The 18,124-nt window shown below is 44.1% G+C and overlaps 1 protein-coding gene across 3 annotated transcripts in view; it reads left to right on the top strand.

Annotated features, from left to right (window-relative positions):
• The first annotated feature begins 5,493 nt into the window (after window positions 1-5,493).
• LOC139540189 (protein MTSS 2-like) overlaps window positions 5,494-18,124 on the top strand; it is a 39,712-nt gene continuing 27,081 nt past the window's right edge. For 2 of the 3 annotated variants that reach the window (XM_071343801.1, XM_071343802.1), the window contains exons 1-3: window positions 6,160-7,143; window positions 14,521-14,582; window positions 14,769-14,842. In XM_071343801.1, coding sequence (XP_071199902.1) covers window positions 7,075-7,143; window positions 14,521-14,582; window positions 14,769-14,842 — 205 coding nt within the window. In that variant the 5' untranslated portion in view covers window positions 6,160-7,074. Of the gene's footprint in view, window positions 5,631-6,159; window positions 7,144-14,520; window positions 14,583-14,768; window positions 14,843-18,124 lie in introns of those variants that run through there. The other variant, XM_071343803.1, reaches the window with a different exon arrangement.

The following is an 18,124-nucleotide window of genomic DNA, read 5'->3' on the forward strand; positions in this document are numbered from 1 at the left end:
AGACAAGCGAGAAGGGAAAGTGCAGAGAAATATAGGGGGAGAAGAGGAAATATGGGGAAGAGGGAAAAGATGGGGGGGAAGGGAGATGGAGGGAGAGGAAGGGAAGTATGGAGAGACCGAGAGAGGGAGGTCAAAGAGAAGGCCCCGCGGCCCCAGGACAAGGCTCCAGGGAGGGCCTATGGTACCTCCACTCTACAGGGAGTTGTTTCATTTACATCAGCTCATTCATTAGCTGGCCTCCCTCTGTTTGAAGGCTTCTGTCAAACACTCAATAGTGCAGCATGCCACTGTGTCTGATTGTGTTCACATGGAACCATTAATTAGGAAGAAGCTCTATGGATATAGAAGTATCTGCTAGATGTTGTTGATGTATGGACTTGTATAGTGTGTCCCAAATGGCACTCTATTCTCTATATAGACCAAAAGTAGTGCCCTACATATGGAACAGGGTGCCATTTGGGACGCATCCATGATGGAGGTACAGTATGTGCTGGTGAAGAGCACTCAAACCCCACCCCCACGCACCCCACAGAGCGGTCACTTTCATGGGGCCTTCAGTTTATGGAGTGGGATAAAGTTCCACTTTTAGCCAAAGATCACGTTTAGAGTCAAGGTCAACACCGAGTCTCATATTGCAGTTGGCTTGCCACAGAGAAGGGCAAATGTTGGGCCTGCTTCTTTTCGTCCTGGTGTGAGGTGAGGATTTTGGATATCCTGCATCTGTTTCTCACTGAGAGCATTGAATACAGCTGTCAGGAAGAGCAGAATATTCGTCTAACTCAGTCAAGCAACTGTGGCGTTTTTGCAGCTATTGTGGAGGGCATTTCCTTTGGTTTTTGCAGTTTTTCTGGATGATATTATATTCACTCAGTTCCTACTATAGTTTAGAATGTAAGTGTAAGATGTGTATTGTTGAGATCTACAGGTAACTGCCAAAAATAATGGAAACACTTGAGTAAATGAGGGATAACATTTTATTGAAAGCAGGTGCTTCCACACAGGTATGGTTCCTGAGTTAATTAAGCAATCAACATCCCATCATGCTTAGGGTCATGCATAAAAATGCTGGGCATGTAATTTATTTATTTTGGCTATGCTCCAGTAGGATGGCAGTGCACCCATCCACAGGGCACGAGTGGTCACTGAATGGTTTGATGAGCATGAAAACAACGTAAACCAAATGCCATGTCAGTCACCAAAACTCAACCCAATTGAACACTTATGGGAGATTCTGGAGCGGCGCCTGAGACAGCGTTTTCCTCCACCATCATCAACAAAACACTAAATTATGGAATTTATTGTGGAAGAATGGTGTCACGTCCCTCCAATAGAGTTCCAGACACTTGCAGAATCTATGCCAAGGGACATTGATGCTGTTATGGCTCAAGGTGGCCCACGCCTATTAGGAAGCGTTATGTTGGTGTTTCCTTTATTGTGGCAGGTACCTGTATGTGTGTGGCCCAATCATTATGGTACACAATTTGATTCAGACTATCACAGGGCAATGCCTCCTGCCTCAATTCATCAGCTTATGCAATATTTGATCCACCAAACACATTGGAACCTTTTGCTTTATTGTATACTGCCAAATATTAGATGGTGTGAAATTGGATTACAAGGTATTAACACACATTCCAACTTCTGTGTAATTGCACATTATGGACACCAATAGTTCAGCCTAGCTGAGTCCAATCATCTGCCAAGATGAGACCCCCCTTGTGGGCCTGGCGAAGACCTTCGTGTCGAAACGTTGGGAGCAATGAACAGTGTGCAGGCATTTACAGGTGTATTCATTTAGCAGACGCTCTAATTCAGAGCGACTTAAAGTTAGTGCATTCATCTTAAGATAGCTAGGTGGGACAACCACATATCACAATCATAGTAAGTAAAAATGTTCTCAAAGTAGCTATCAGCAAAGTCAGAGCTAGTAAGGGGGGAAAGTTTGAGTTACAGTAAGCCCCAAAAGTATCATCAGTTTACTTCTTGTACCCTGCACCTGCATGTTACTGGATTAGCATACTTTAAAACGTATTTAGTGAACATATTTACTTAACTTGGGACGATATACAGGGATTACTTACATAACAGCCGTGGCTAGTATTTGGAGGAACAATAGTAAATCATAATTGATTTTATGGTCAAGTGGACATATGGCCAGCTGACCCCGGAGCAGACCCCAGCCGTCCCTATGTTATCCCTCACCAAGGGTAACCTAATGCAGCAGGCGTAAAATAAATGCCTGAAACTAGATCCCCTACATACTGGTCTTGACGAGAGGAAACAAAAAACTGTCTGGGGAGGTTCTCTTCTGCGCTAATCAATCAATCCAGTGAATGTGGAGGAGAAGTTAAGATGGAATGTAACCTTGTTAACGTCCAAAAGCAAAGTCGAGTCACAGGCTCTCTTTCCATTTCCCTGAAAACGGGAACATCCGGCTGTTTGGGACTTGGCAGAGGGTACAGAAAGGGTGATAAACCCAAGAGACAGGGGGGCCCAAGGAATCATGGGTAAGGACTTGCTAGGGGTCAAAGGTCACAGTCAATCATGGTGGGCATCTTTCTCTTTTTAGAACGGGTGTGGAGAGGGGCTCTCTCATGTGATCAGGTCAAGGTTGACAGAACTGCATGTTCCAAATGGAGTAGTCTGTTAGGAGTAGCTAGGACTGTTTCTGGTACCAGGCCAGCCAGGTTCATGCTCTGTTAATGGAATGCTAAGACAACAGTTTGACTTAGATTTAAATGCTATGATGATTTTATGCAGTTATCACATTTTAAAATGAACATCACATGGTTTATATTGGTTTTTCGGCTATTTGGAAAGATAAACTGTTCGTTCACTCCCACACCTAATGCAATGGTAAATCCAAGCACTGGCCATATTACAATAGGTCCAGGGGTGTGTCTGAAATCTTTTGGCTATTTTCACAGCTGGAATTATGAGCGCAATAGCTGACGGTGGCGTGAAAAGGCTGGGTTTTAATGAGTAAACAAGTTTGAGGAGGTCTTGGCCAATTAACACATTCCATGACTTAATACTGCATGCATGAGTCTCAAGTTCTGAAAGTTAAAGGTCTTTGCATTGTCATCAACTCCAATTCGGCTGAGGGCACAGAATATTCTCATCCTGGTATTGATAGCCTAATACAGTTTATTAAATAGCGTAGGACACAGTAATGCGTGATAGCAACAGTAAAACAACATCCAGTGTTTGCGCAATAGCCTATGCTTGGAGTGTTGGCAGTCAACATTGTTGTAACTGGCTTCAACGAGCCTAGCCTACATGTCTTTACGCATTGCACTTCTCCTAAGAAAAAAACACTAGACCCCCGTAAATTGTATTATATGTGTGATGCACATTCGCAAGAAGCAAAATATAGCCTAGGCCTACCATTGGTACTGTATTATAGAACTGAATCATTTAAATACGTTTGGAGGAGCGCAGCTTTGGTAACCGGATGAGAGGCGCTCTTTGGAGATGGGGATGGATACTTGAACAAGCTAAATGAAGTATGCAGGTAGGCATATGTGTGTGTATGTTTTAGGATGTGCAAGGCCAGAATAAAAAAGACACAGCACATTACTGTTGTACCAGACAGTATACAGCGCCTTCAGAAAGTATTCATACCCCATGACTTATTCCACATTTTGTTGTGTTACGGCCTGAATTCAAAAATGGATTGAATCTATTTTTTGTCTACACACAATACCCCATAATGACAAAGTGAAAACATGGTTTTAGAAATTATCGCAAATACAGAAGTACCTTTGGCAGTGATTACAGCTGTCAGTCTTTCTGGGTAAGTCTCTAAGAGCTTTCCACACCAGGATTGTGCAACATTTGCACATGATTATTTTCAAAATTCTTCAAGCTATGTCAAATTGGTTGTTTATCATTGCTAGACAACCATTTTAAGGTATTGCCATAGATTTTCAAGTAGATTTAAGTCAAAACTGTAACTCGGCAACTCAGGAACATTCACTGTTTTAAAGTCACCATTGGCCTCATGGTGAAATCCCTGAGTGGTTTCCTTCCTCTCGGGCAACTGAGTTAGGAAGGACGGCTGTATCTTTGTAGTGAATGGGTGTATTGATACACCATCCAAAGTGTAATTAATAACTTCCCCATTCTCAAAGGGATATTCAATGTTATCTTTTTTATTTTTACCCATCTACCAATAAGTGCCCTTTACAAGGCATTGGAAAACCTCTCTGGTCTTTGTGATTGAAACTGTGTTTGAAATTCACTGCTTGACTGAGGGACTTTACAGATAAATGTGTGGGGTACAGAGATGAGGTAGTCATTCAAAAATAATGTTAAACACTATTATTGCACACAGAGTGAGTCGATGCAACTTATTATGTGACTTGTTAAGCATATTTTTACTCCTGAACTTATTTAGGCTTGCCATAACAAATGGGTTGAATACTTATTGTTCCAAGACAAATGTTCAGCTTTTCATTTTTTATTAATTTGTAAACATTTTGAAAAACATAACTCCACTTTTACATTATATGGTATTGTGTGTAGGCCAGTAACAAAACAATCTCAATTGAATCCATGTTAAATTCAGGATGTAGCACAACAAAATGTGGAAAAAGTCAAGGGGTGTGAATACTTTCTGAAGGCACTCTAGGTATGGGTAAGGGTAGCCTATGGAGGGCTTCATATAAAATGGAAAACAATCTGTTTGGGGTCAGAAGCATGATATCATAAATCGCTTCTCTCGGTCCGTGTATGTACACTTAGGCCTAAATGTATTTACGAATAACATTTGCGCGTCTATACAAATGCTAGACTTCTGTAAATTGTATCATTGCTTTTTGTGGGTCTTAAAATTTCCAATTAGCGCTGCATGAAATTGTCACTTTTGCGCTTGTTTTTAAAGACACGTCAAATACTGCCAACCCTCCGACCGCAGCGCAAGCGCACTGCTGTTAGAACGGTAAATAGCCGAGCCAGACATTATTTTGCTGTGCATAGAATGGAGTAATGAGTGCATTCAGATGCGTGGTCTGTGCCAAATTTTCTTCACAATACAATAAACAGGCTCATTCTGTTCTGGACAACCCAAAGTATCGCGCCATGTCATCTTGTAACTGTACATCAAGCATAGTGATAATAAACGTTGACATTGTATATTATTTGAGTTTTATGATATGGAAATGTGAAGTGCACATTTGGACTCAAGGGTGTTCGGCTTGCTTGTTTGACATCAAAATGCTATTTATTATAACCATCAACGTCTCATCTTTTACAATACATTGAGTTCTCGTAATTTCCAGAATTTCCCTCACTCGGACAACAAAATATTTGCAAAAGTTGGCCAATTAGCGGGAGGGATGGAGGCAACTTTTTTTCCCCGCGCGGTGTTCAAGTTTAGAACGGCTGTCAGTCAAAACCCATACAGCGCCGTGAAGCAGACAGTGCTCTGACGTCATGTAGTATAGCGTGTTACTGTCCAGCCACTGCGTTCCAATTTAGCCGCTTATCAGTCTCGGATGTTCAACTCGTATACGGGTAGAAGTGTAAAGGGCTACACTTAAGTTACGTAAGCTCTCAAGATCTTCAAAGTCTCAAGCTTGACACATTGAGAGTGGATAATTGATTTCAGTCATACAGCCTTACGGAAAGTGAGTATAAACAGAAGAGTTGGCGTTTTCCCCCCTTACTAAAGCCATCATTCACTGAATTAGGTAATAAGGGAAACTCGTGCAGACACGCATGCAGTGGTGGGTTGGTGGTGGAGGAGGGAGGTGGTTTCAGTGTCGGGATATTTTTTATTTTTTTTGCTGAGGATGCCAGCGAGGCAGAGCGAGGTCTGTGGTTCAGACTGACTGGGCTGCAGGCCCACAGACAGGCCTCTGACAGACTCATCATGGCTGCCCACGTGGTTGGGGAAACACTGAACAAGAATCTGGCTTTAGAGTAGACGGTGATATGGCGATTCTCCTTTAAGCCCAAGAAGCAGTCATTCAACATGCCATTTACTAGCTTTTCAAGTTTAATCGTGTCAAAATATGTTCGTTACTCACCAATGAGCAACTATCGTCATTTACTGCCGTTATGGCCGGTATGGACTTCCAAAAAATGTCTAAATAAAAAGTTACATGCAACTGAAAATAAATCCTCTTCTACACAGCAGACAATTTACAATTTTTGGGGGGGAATCAGATACCTTTTATTGTTATCACACAGGTGGGATAAAGAACCGTTCTTATTTCAAACAACAACGGGCAACTTTGTTGCTATGCAATGTAATTAATGGCGCTAGTGTATGTACTAAAGAAAAACATTAAGGTTCCTTTAACTTGAAATAACATGTTTGCTTAAAATAACATATTCAGCAGCATATTTGCATGGTGGGGTCTAGATGTTGTTTTGAATCCATTGTTGCTTGCAACAAAAACTCGGGATTGATACAGTCAATGATGAACAGGCGCGTGCATGCTGAAAGCACATTTGGAGCTGGGGATATCCTTTGTTTTTCTCTTCAGAGTATGCTTGAATGAGAAGATGGACTCACTTTTGTTTGAATCAGGGGTGTCCCTCCCTCCACGCTGCATGTGACAAAAACACTGACCGGCCCCCTTCAATTCCTATGGATCGAACTACAGAACCTCCGCTTCAAGACATCTGTTCCTTTCTAACAGAGCGCGCCCCCGTTTCCAGAGCTGTGACTGAACGACTGACTCTCGTGGTCCCCGGACTGGTGATTTCCACATTTGCCCGTGATATCAACCAAAGATGAAGATCGACGTTGACTCAAACTCACCCTGCTCTTCTTTTCGCAGTTTGTAGATCGGAGGGAATTGCAACGAGGATTTTGCTTCCTCTCCATCAGTCTCGTCCGAGCAGAGAGAGTCACCACCGAGCGTCAAAAGCCCGGTGCCATTGAGTAGCCGATTTATTTTTGTCTGCCCTCTAGCCGGGGGTTTCGCATCCTCTGCGTCTGGCTTGGATGGGAAAGGACAACGAAGGGCGAGTGAAAAGATCGGGGTTCTGATGTTTGAATATTTTGCGCTTCTGGACATTTAATTTATCGTATTCAGTCATCGTTGAGAGACTACTGTGATTATGGAGTCGGTAGAAAAGGAGTGCGGAGCGTTGGGTGGATTATTCCAAGCTATCGTCAACGACATGAAGGTACCAGAGCTCGATTAATGTCGACAGGTTTTACCGAGCTATTGCATTGATGATCAGAAGCAATTTACTGCCTTTGTTTCCTCTCCTATTCCCTATTCCCTACCCCCTCACTGGCTATGCATTAGGATACATTGTGATAAATATTTTTCCTTTGTGTTATTTGCCTAGAGTGGGCAGGTTTGTAGGGGGGCAGCTATTCTGGTGACGACCAACAGTATGTCCTTGAATAGAATCAGGCTGTTGATTTTTTTTACGAGGTAATATTTGTAGGCTATAGGCTATACTTTGTTATGCAAAATGTATGTTATACTATTGTTATCTTTAACTGAATAATAACAGAATAATGTCTGAATAAAAAAGCCTGGGTTCCCATTGACCCACCTCTTAATCAGTCATTGTTACAACCACAGTTATTACGGATGTCTTGATGGATGTATGACAGCTCACTAACCTAATCCGACAAACATGACAAACAACCTTTATATCACCTCAACAGCTGGGATGTGGACATATAAAGCATGATGCATACATTGATCACATAACCCATAACATGTTTTTAGTGTGTGCCTGTGTGCTTACACATTTTCCTGTGTCTAACGTCAGGCCAATGATGGAGAGAGGGGTTGATTGATCAAATTTGGCGACCCCTTCTCATCCAGGAAGGCACCTCTTTGATAAAGTCATTTGACCATTTTGGCCACTAGGCCCTGGTCCCTATTGGCCGTGGTCTGGCTCACGGACACCATATGGCCAATAGGCCCTGGTCCCTATTGGCCGTGGTCCGGCTCACGGACACCATATGGCCACTGGTCCCTATTGGCCGTGGTCTGGCTCACGGACACCATATGGCCATTAGGCCCTGGTCCCTATTGGCCGTGGTCTGGCTCACGGACACCATATGGCCATTAGGCCCTGGTCCCTATTGGCCGTGGTCTGGCTCACGGACACCATATGGCCACTAGGCCCTGGTCCCTATTGGCCGAGGTCTGGCTCACGGACACCATATGGCCACTGGGCCCTGGTCCCTATTGGCCGTGGTCTGGCTCACGGACACCATATGGCCACTAGGCCCTGGTCCCTATTGGCCGTGGTTTGGCTCACGGACACCATATGGCCACTGGGCCCTGGTCCCTATTGGCCGAGGTCTGGCTCACGGACACCATATGGCCACTGGGCCCTGGTCCCTATTGGCCGTGGTCTGGCTCACGGACACCATATGGCCACTGGTCCCTATTGGCCGTGGTCTGGCTCACGGACACCATATGGCCACTGGGCCCTGGTCCCTATTGGCCGTGGTCTGGCTCACGGACACCATATGGCCACTAGGCCCTGGTCCCTATTGGCCGTGGTCTGGCTCACGGACACCATATAGCCACTAGGCCCTGGTCCCTATTGGCCGTGGTCTGGCTCACAGACACCATATGGCCACTAGGCCCTGGTCCCTATTGGCCGAGGTCTGGCTCACGGACACCATATGGCCACTGGGCCCTGGTCCCTATTGGCCGTTGTCTGGCTCACGGACACCTTATGCCCACTGGCCATTGTCCACCACCAAAGATTGTGATGTCTCTCTTTATATTTAGATGATGGGGGTTTGGGGGAATGAGCAGCCAAGCTGGACAAGTGCACATAGGTTGAGGCCGTGGCCTGGTTTGGTCTGTTGTACAAAAGATGGAAAGTATGAACAGGCATGGTCATCAGCCGTGGAGGAAGACTAGTTGGGTCGCTGCCAAGAATTGTCGGGTTACACGAGGATAGACGAGGATAGACTAGGGGAAAACCAGGACAAAGGTAACATTTGTAGCTTTTCCCCTAATTACTCAGAGATCGATAGAGCTAGAGACTCCATATTTTATGACAAACAGCTTATATATGTCCTCTATCATTAGCAACTGTAATTTCATTTCTAGGATAAATTAGTTGCAATGAAATAGACAGAGAACATAACTACTGCGCCGTTATTTATGTACCTGTTGGTAGGGCGGGAGTAACAGAGCATTGGGACGAAAGTAACAGCTGGCGAGTGCACAATATCTGTCTTATCTCCATGTTTATGGTTTGTAATGCTTATTACGTTCAACAAATGTACTGTCGGCCATCATTTCATGTTTGTGTCGATTTGAATAATTTATGCTATAGGTTTATAATTTATGAAAATGAACCATGCGTCAACATCACAATGTTGCGCAACCACAATATTTTGCCGTACAATATTAGTCCGACTAAAATGGATGACATAATAGCTGTATTAACCATCATTTTGTCATCTTACCTGAATGGGGATGTAGTAGGAGGTGTTTTTCACAATTTTCACTGACTATTCATGCTTAGCCCTTCCAATCAGGTGCGCTCCAGCTGTTCTTGTCATACGTGATAGAATACATGTCTGTATGCCCTTCACAAACGGCAAACTCATCATGCTCATCACATTTCCATGTAATTGACCCCCAGAATCATGAAGATATACAAATCAAATCAACATGTGATTTGTCACATACACATGGTTAGCAGATGTTAATGGTCACATACACATAATTAGCAGATTTAAATGTGAGTGTAGCAAAATACTTGTGCTTCTATTTCCAACAGTGCAGTAATATCTAACAAGTATTCTAACAATTCCCCAACAACTACCTGATACACACAAATCTAAAGGGATGGAATAAGAATATGTACATATAAATATATGGATGAGCGATGGCCGATCATCTCCTTTGTTTTGTTGACGTTGAGTGAGAGGTTGTTTTCCTGACACCACACTCCGAGTGCCCTCACCTCCTCCCTGTAGGCTGTCTCGTTGTTGTTGGTAATCAAGGCCACTACTGCTGTGTCGTCTGCAAACTTGATGATTGAGTGGTAGGTGTGCATTGCCACGCAGTCATGGGTGAACAGGGAGTACAGCAGGGGGCTGAGCACGCACCCTTGTTGGCCCCCAGTTTTGAGAGTCAGCGAAATGGAGATGTTGTTTCCTACCTTCACCATCTTGGGGGTGGCCCATCAGGAAGTCAAGGACCCAATTGCACAGGGCGGGGTTGAGACCCAAAAGTATGTGGACACCTGCTTATCGAACATATCATTCCAAAATGATGGGCATTAATATGGAGTTGGTCCCGCCTTTGCTGCTATAACAGCCTCCACTCTTCTGGGAAGGATTTCCACTAGATGTTGGAACATTGCTGCGGGAACTTGCTTCCATTCCGCAACAAGAGCATTTGTGAGGTCGGGCACTGATGTTGGACGATTAGGCCTGGCTAGCAGTCGGTGTTCCAATTCATCCCAGAGGTGTTAGATGGGGTTGAGGTCAGGGCTCTGTTCAGGCCAGTCAAGTTCTTACACACTGATCTCAACAAACAATTTCTGTATGCCCCCTCGCTTTGTGCATGGGGGCATTGTCATGCTTAAACAGGAAAGGGAATTCCCCAAACCGTTGCCACAAATTTGGAAGCACAGAATTGTCTAGAATGTCATTGTATACTGTAGCGCTAAGATTTCCTTCACTGGAAATAAGGAGCCTCGCCCAAACCAATAAAAACAGCCGTTGTTCCTCCTAGACGTTTCCACTTCACAATAGCAGCACGTACAGCTGACCGGGACAGCTCCAGCAGGGCATACATATGACCAACTGACTTGTTGGAAAGGTGGTAAGCTATGACTGTGCCACGTTGAAAGTCACTGAGCTCTTAAGTAGGGCCATTCTACTGCCAATGCGTGTCTATGGAGATTTCATGGCTGTGTGCTCGATTTTATACACCTGTCAGCAACGGCTGTAGCTGAAATAGCCGAATCCACAAATTTTAAGAGCTGTCCACATACATTTGTATATATAGTGGATATTTAACTATTAACCTGTCGATAAAACCTTATGTGAGCTGATCCATCAAGTCAATTGATTAAGGCGTAATTCTAATTATGTCATATCATTTTCAAACATTCAGTCACTTGTTGATATTTTGATGACAATATAAAAGCAATATGAACTAGAAGAGACAATGGCCTGTGCTTAAATGTTTTATTTTATTCCATGTCATCAATTTACATTGTTACTTTCATCCCACCCATCTCTCCTGTAACTTCTCCCAGGCTAACACCCAAGACTAGCTAGCATGATACTTGGAACCTATGCTGTCATTTAGTCACTAGATGGGTTCAGAAAATGACATATGTTCGGAACCTTAACAACTAAACACAACTCTACAACCAACAAATATTTCCGGGTCAGTTTTTTTTTAAACTTACGTCGCTCAAAACCACTTTTTGTTGATTACTCGGCAAAGCACGGTCATACTGGGCTGTTTTTTGTTGCAGGGAGGGTCATCCTCCTTATTAGGAATGTGCTGACTTCACTACAGCATTCTAGCTTCTGTGTTATCTGAGAAAACGGGCGTGTTACTTTCACCCGTGTTACATTCGTCCCGGCTCTGCCCTACTCGCCATAAATAGGACTAGGAGTTTCCTGACCACATAATCTGATCAACTCTGGGCCCTAGTTATAAACTATATAAATATAGAAAGTGTCATATGATCTGACCAGGAAGAACTCTGGGCCCTAGTTATAAACTAGATCTAAACTGTATATATAGAAAGTGTGAGGATATAAAGAATGATTATGTCCTTCCTCTCTAGGCTTGGAGCTCTGCTTCTATAAAGTCTTGTTCAAACTTCAGGCCTTAATGCTCATATCATTTTTTGAATACTGAATGTCCAAACAGTAAGTTACAAGTGACCAAATCAGATTTCTGTGTGTTCAGACAGCTTGTCATTTGTCATAGTAATGACGGGTGTGTGCACGGTGGTGTAGGCTGATTGGTGGTGGCGCTCGTGCTTCCTAAGCTCAAAAGTCATGAAGCAAGCTGACAACAATGCCCGTCATGGACGTTTCCCAGTTCTTTCCTAATGTTCTAAATCATAGTGTAAGAAAATGTTTAGCGCCTCAAAAGATAAGATGTGATTTTTGGCTAGCCAAAGCGGTCAACTAGCCAGCTGGTTAGCGTTCTAGCACATTCACTCATTTGTTTGTTAACAATTAACAAGCTAGTTAGCTAGCACATGTTCTTGTCCAAACTGTCAACAGAGTAGCTACAGTAGCAACAAGATATGCCAAATAACAGTCTAAAAACCACCAAGGTCCCCCCCTTGTCCATTCATTATAATCTAAAAGGCAAAACTGATCCTATATCAGCACTCCTACCCTGAGCCCTGGTATTGATCATCTACTCACAGTGGCTAACTGGCCATGGCCACTCGACACCATCTATTTATGGGGCGTCATTTGTCAAACACTGTACGACGCTCAATGAGATCAGCACTTAATATCGGCATTTCCTACATTTTTTTGTTGTTGCCGTGTCTACGGGAGCAAAATGAGGCTTGGAGAAAGGGACATATTGATAAACAGCTGGAATCAATGGGTCAGGATTCATAAAACTTTACTCAGCAGTCAGCACAACTGGGTCGTATTCACTAGGGCCTTCAAATTCAAATCTGGACCTTGAAGCCAGTTCCACTGTATTTTTTCATTCTTTCCTTCTAATCAGGGACTGATTTAAACCTTGGACACCAGGTGGGTGCAATTCATTATCAGGTAGAACAGAAAACCAGCAGTAATCCGGACCTCGTAGGGTAAGATTTGAATACCCCTGCGCTAGGGCATGCATTGGAAAACGTTTTCAAGTGCTGCAATGGAAAAATGGAAATTAGCCTTTCTTATTGGAAAAGTCCAAGTAATCCCTCCCGGTTTCAGTCAGTTTTCTTCCATTTGGTACCTAATTTATATTACCCAGGTGCCTAGTGCTTAGTCTCCTTCCTGGCAAGCCAAGGAGAGAATTAGCCCCATGTCTCTATGACTAACCCAGCTATTTAGGCTAGGTACACACTGTCAGTGTTGCAGCCTGTTGAGAGCTCTGCGTGTATCACTAACTCCTCTATATCTAACAGCGCAACATGACACAGACCAGCCAGCATCTGATGCAGTTATATAACAGCCATCCCTGCTCTCTTCCGATGAATTCATTAACTGAGGAAGGAAGGGTCTGCCTGGATTTTAGGAGCTCTGTATGTGTGTGTCTTCCTTCGCTGCACTGCATGGATCTCTTAACCCTGCATTCCCCCTGCTCCCTCAGCTGTCCTTGCTCAACCTCCTCTCAGCCTCTTCTCAGCCTCCTCTGTTGTCGCCTGGAGGCGCAGGGCTGAAAAGCTGATTAGCCACCTGTTGCAGCCCAGTGAAGACAGACAGGGAGAATGGTGAAGCATGGGGGAAACATTTTAACAGTGAATGTGATAGCCTTTATAGTGAAACCAGATCACTTTGTGAGCAGTTAATTCTCTCATAGAAAGATCTGGAAAACATGGAATCTCTTCTTTTTATTTTTGTTTAACCTTTATTTCTTGGGAGGATATGAGGAGAGAAATAGAATGAGAGTGAATGATCTGGGATGTTTTTTTGCCTATTTTCTCATTTCTCTGCTGTCTTCTCACTTCGCTGCAAGAGAAGATTGTGAATATGCAGTCAGGCTGTGTCCCCCTCTCTCTGGGGAAAACTGAAAACTAGCTGTTATTGGCAGAGAGGTTTGGAATTCTTTCCTATTGGTCTATTAGCTAATTTACTGCCTGCCAGGCAGGCCAAAACTCCATCCCACCAAACAACTCTTACACTAAAAGGGCATTATCACAATTTCACAGTATTATTCCAACCCCATAGTTTGGAAATGTATATAAAACACAGACAAATCACATTTTTGACTGCATTGGGCCGTTAAAGAGCCGGCATGCAACCTGCTCTGTCCCCCCCAATTTCCCCCTTCCCCCCTCCACATACACCCAGCCCGCCCTGCAGCACCCCACAGGAGCAGAGACGCTATTAGATAGTCACACAGTCTGGGAACATTGTAGCAACGTAGTTAAATGCCCTTTTAAAATACATGTATCAGCAGAAGTTTGTTCTTTAGGCATGCTGTGTTGACTTCAAGACTTACCCTTGGGGGAGAAGCTACCTTTCAGAGTTATGCATCCATGCTGGGCACATGTTTCATTTTCACAGTCAACTGTGTTTTCAGCTTGGTTAGGTAAGAGAGAATATGCAAGCTTGATAGGACGATAATGTATTATGTTGTTCTGAGTCTTACAAATGAGTCATATCAAAATGCTGAGCACAGAAAGTGCTACCAAGTGCTGGTCAACTGGAACAAAGCATGATGTGTGTGTGTGTGTGTGTGTGTGTGTGTGTGTGTGTGTGTGTGTGTGTGTGTGTGTGTGTGTGTGTGTGTGTGTGTGTGTGTGTGTGTGTGTGTGTGTGTGTGTGTGTGTGTGTGTGTGTGTGTGTGTGTGTGTGTGTGTGTGTGCAAAAGGTTTTAACTAACATTTGCTTCCTTTTTCATCCAGAGTTCCTATCCCGTGTGGGAAGACTTCAGTGCCAAGGCTACTAAACTGCACTCCCAACTCAGGTGAGACCTTCATTTCTTTAGTATTTATGTCTATGAGACTGACTATAATTGAATGTCCTATCCAATCCCTCTTCAGTAGACTGGTAACTCCAACTGTCCTGTGTTGACATTCTGGACTGTTGATGGTTTCTAGTCAATGTAGATGTTGAATACTGACTGCTGTTTCCTCCTCCTGTCCACATGTAGGACCACAGTTCTGGCAACAGTGGCATTTCTAGATGCCTTTCAGAAGGTGGCAGACATGGCGACCAACTCAAGAGGTAAGGAGACTTTCTAATATCCTTGTTTCCTCATCCTTGACTCAACCAATCTGAAAACATTGTATAGGTGAAACTAATATCCTACAGTGATTTTGTTATTGCTTTCACTTATCTAGTATTTTTCACATCAGTGTGGCTCAGGAAAAAGAAGAGAGGAAGGAAAAAGAAGAGCGGGAAGCCACTTAAACAGATTGAATGGGATCTTACGCACTTACAAATTCAAAACATATCGTACGAATTGGAATTCGTAACATATCATCCGAATTGCAGGAAATTTGTCAGGACGTAACCTATTTCGAAATGTACGACGTTCTACACAATCGTGCACAAATTTCTAATAATATCTGTCTGCGGACTGCGATTACTAGAAGAAAAGTTGCAAGCATTGGGCTGGTAACCAAAAGGTCACTGGTTCAAATACCCGAGCCGACAAGGTGAGAAATCTGTCGATGTGCCCTTGAGCAAGGCACTTAACCCTAATTTGCTTCAGGGACGCTGTACTACAATGGCTGACCCTGTAAAACAACACATTTCACTGCATCTATTCGGTCTATGTGCCAATAAATTACATTACTGCCTTCGGGAAACACAAATACAAGGCTCGTGAGCGCTACTTTTAAAACTACTGGCTGAAATGATACAAAACCTTTATAACGCATCTTTAAGACTACTGGGAAGCGCACAGTGTCTGCTATCAGCAGTATACAGGCTCTATGGTCCTGTTCAAATGCAGCCTTCCTTGGTAGAGGTAGTCAATGAGATGACTTGATTGAAGGGAGGATGCATTTGAAGAGTATTTGAACAGGTCTCATGTCCAGATTCAGTACTGTATCGTAATTTAAGATCTGAAAGGAGGGGTGAATCTGCATGGAAACAACCCACCAAAGTGTAAAGCTGAGCTTATTGTATGTAGGGCTGGTGATGAGGTCGTGTTTTGATCTTGCTTTGTCACTGTATGGAGCGGCAGACAGATCCGATGTAGGACAATGATTAAAACAGATTTCCACCCAGTTGATCATCGAGTGCAGTGTTTAGGTCAAAAACCTACACACACAGTCATATGCACGCACGCACGCACACACAGACACACACACACACACAACAGCTGGTGCTCAGCCACCTGACCTTAGACCCCATGCTGACACACACGAAGCAGTCTGTAGAATCTAGTAGTGTGCTATGTATACTTTACATGTGTACCGTCCTATAGAGAATAATCTATACCTCCACATAACCACCTCTGAGTCTGTATAGTCTGCACCAGCCCATCCCCTGTTCTATAGTCGCCCATTCGTTACAAATGAACTGATGAATAGTGTAGCACGTTATTTGGAGAGTCCATTTGTAGATGCTCTACAAAACGTCTGTCTCAGTAACATGTCAACAGCATCGTCTAATGATAGTTTACTAAGCATCTACAGATAGGGCTATCCTAATAAAGTGTTACCATGAATAGGGATACACCAGCTAATTGCCAAACGGGACTGCATCACTGATGAGGCTGCATCACATAACCTAGAGTGAGGTCAGACGCTGTAACAGTGGGCCGCCAGGTGTGATGAGGCTGTCCGATGGCCTAGACATAAGAAGGTCCAATATGTCAGTCATCCTCACAGCATGGGAGCTCTCAGAGGGGCTGGATCCTGGCAACATCTGGCAACCTGAACCTATTCTCACTAGTAATGTTATGACCGTGCCAGGGCAACTCTTCAAAGGAGTTTGTGGATGGAGTGAGAGCAAGGAGGGAAGGGGGGGAGAGAGAAAGAGAGAGGCAGGAGAAAGAAGAGCAGAATTATTTGAAATGCTTAGAGAGGACATGATGTAAATCTATGTCACTCATACGCCCGCTCACACTCCCACCCCATCGGTCTCCCAGTGACATTAGCTTTAGGATTAAAGACAGACATCATTGCATCCAAGGCTGCAGCATCAGAAGGATGCATATGCACACAGTATGGAGAGAGATGTTCTAAAACGAATGATTAAAGAAGAATTGCCTCCATTGCACCAGGCAAGCGCCTTCAAGCCCAGATCAAATATTAGAATTGATTTCAAGTGGTATTTGAACCCAGGTCTGTGGAAGACACACAGCATCCCAGGTTATAGACCGTAAACAGTAATAACTGATCCCTGTGTCTATGTAAAAAGATGGAGATTCTGAATGTTCTGCTCTGAATCATTAGCGATTTGTCAGTGACACCAATTCCATTCCATTTGTCCTCCGGGAGCCCTTTGGTGCTCAGTGCCAGTCAGTGGACTCTACAACCGCAGCCATTCTTTTTGCTGGAGGAATGTCAATATTTATGGTAACCGGCTGGTGCTGGAGAACGATGACCCCTGAACTCTCACTGCAGGCTGGGTAGTTTGGGCCATTTCACCTCCCTGATTTGTGGTACAGCAGGGTTCGCTGGGATCTCTACAAGTGTTTAAATAGCTGGTTCAAGTGAGGGAGATAAGCTAGAGTAGCAATAGTGTTATAACACGGTGTTGTAGAGAGAGACAGAGAGAGACAGAAAGAGTGTGTGTATGTCTATTAGTCTGTATGTGTGCGTTAATGAGTCTGTGTGTGTGTGTCTTTGTGTCTGTGTGTGCGTTTATTAGTCTGTGTGTGTGTCTGTGTGTGTCCGTGTAGGGGTTATTGCGCTACAGGGGTCTGCTCTGTGCCCTGATTCTCTCTCAGCATCAGGGGATGAACCCCAGCTGCTGGCACAGCTGGAGATTTCATCACGTTCTTCCCCTTTAATCTAGCCCCCGACACACTTACCCATCACCCTATTAACTCACTACCCATCTCACACACTTACCCATCACCCCATTAATTTACCACCCATCTCAAACCCATCACCCCATTAACTCACCACCCATTTCATACACTTACCCGATCACCCCATTAACTCACCACCCATCTCTCACACTCAGCCCATCACCCCATTAACTCACCACCCATTTCTCACACTCACACCATCACCACATTAGCTCACCACCCATCTCACACACTCATCCCATCACCCCATTAGCTCACCACCCATCTCACACACTCACCCCATTAACTCACCACCCATCTCACACACTTACCACATTGACTCACCACCCATCTCACACACTTTCCCCATCACCCCATTAACTCACCACCCATCTCACGCACTCACCACATTAACTCACCACCCATCTCACACACTTTCCCCATCACCCCACTAACTCACCACCCATCTCACCCCATCACCCCACTAACTCACCACCCATCTCACACACTCACCCCATCACCCCATTAACTCACCACCC

This window comes from Salvelinus alpinus, chromosome 15 (genome assembly GCF_045679555.1).
Source record: "Salvelinus alpinus chromosome 15, SLU_Salpinus.1, whole genome shotgun sequence".
Lineage (NCBI taxonomy): Eukaryota > Metazoa > Chordata > Actinopteri > Salmoniformes > Salmonidae > Salvelinus > Salvelinus alpinus.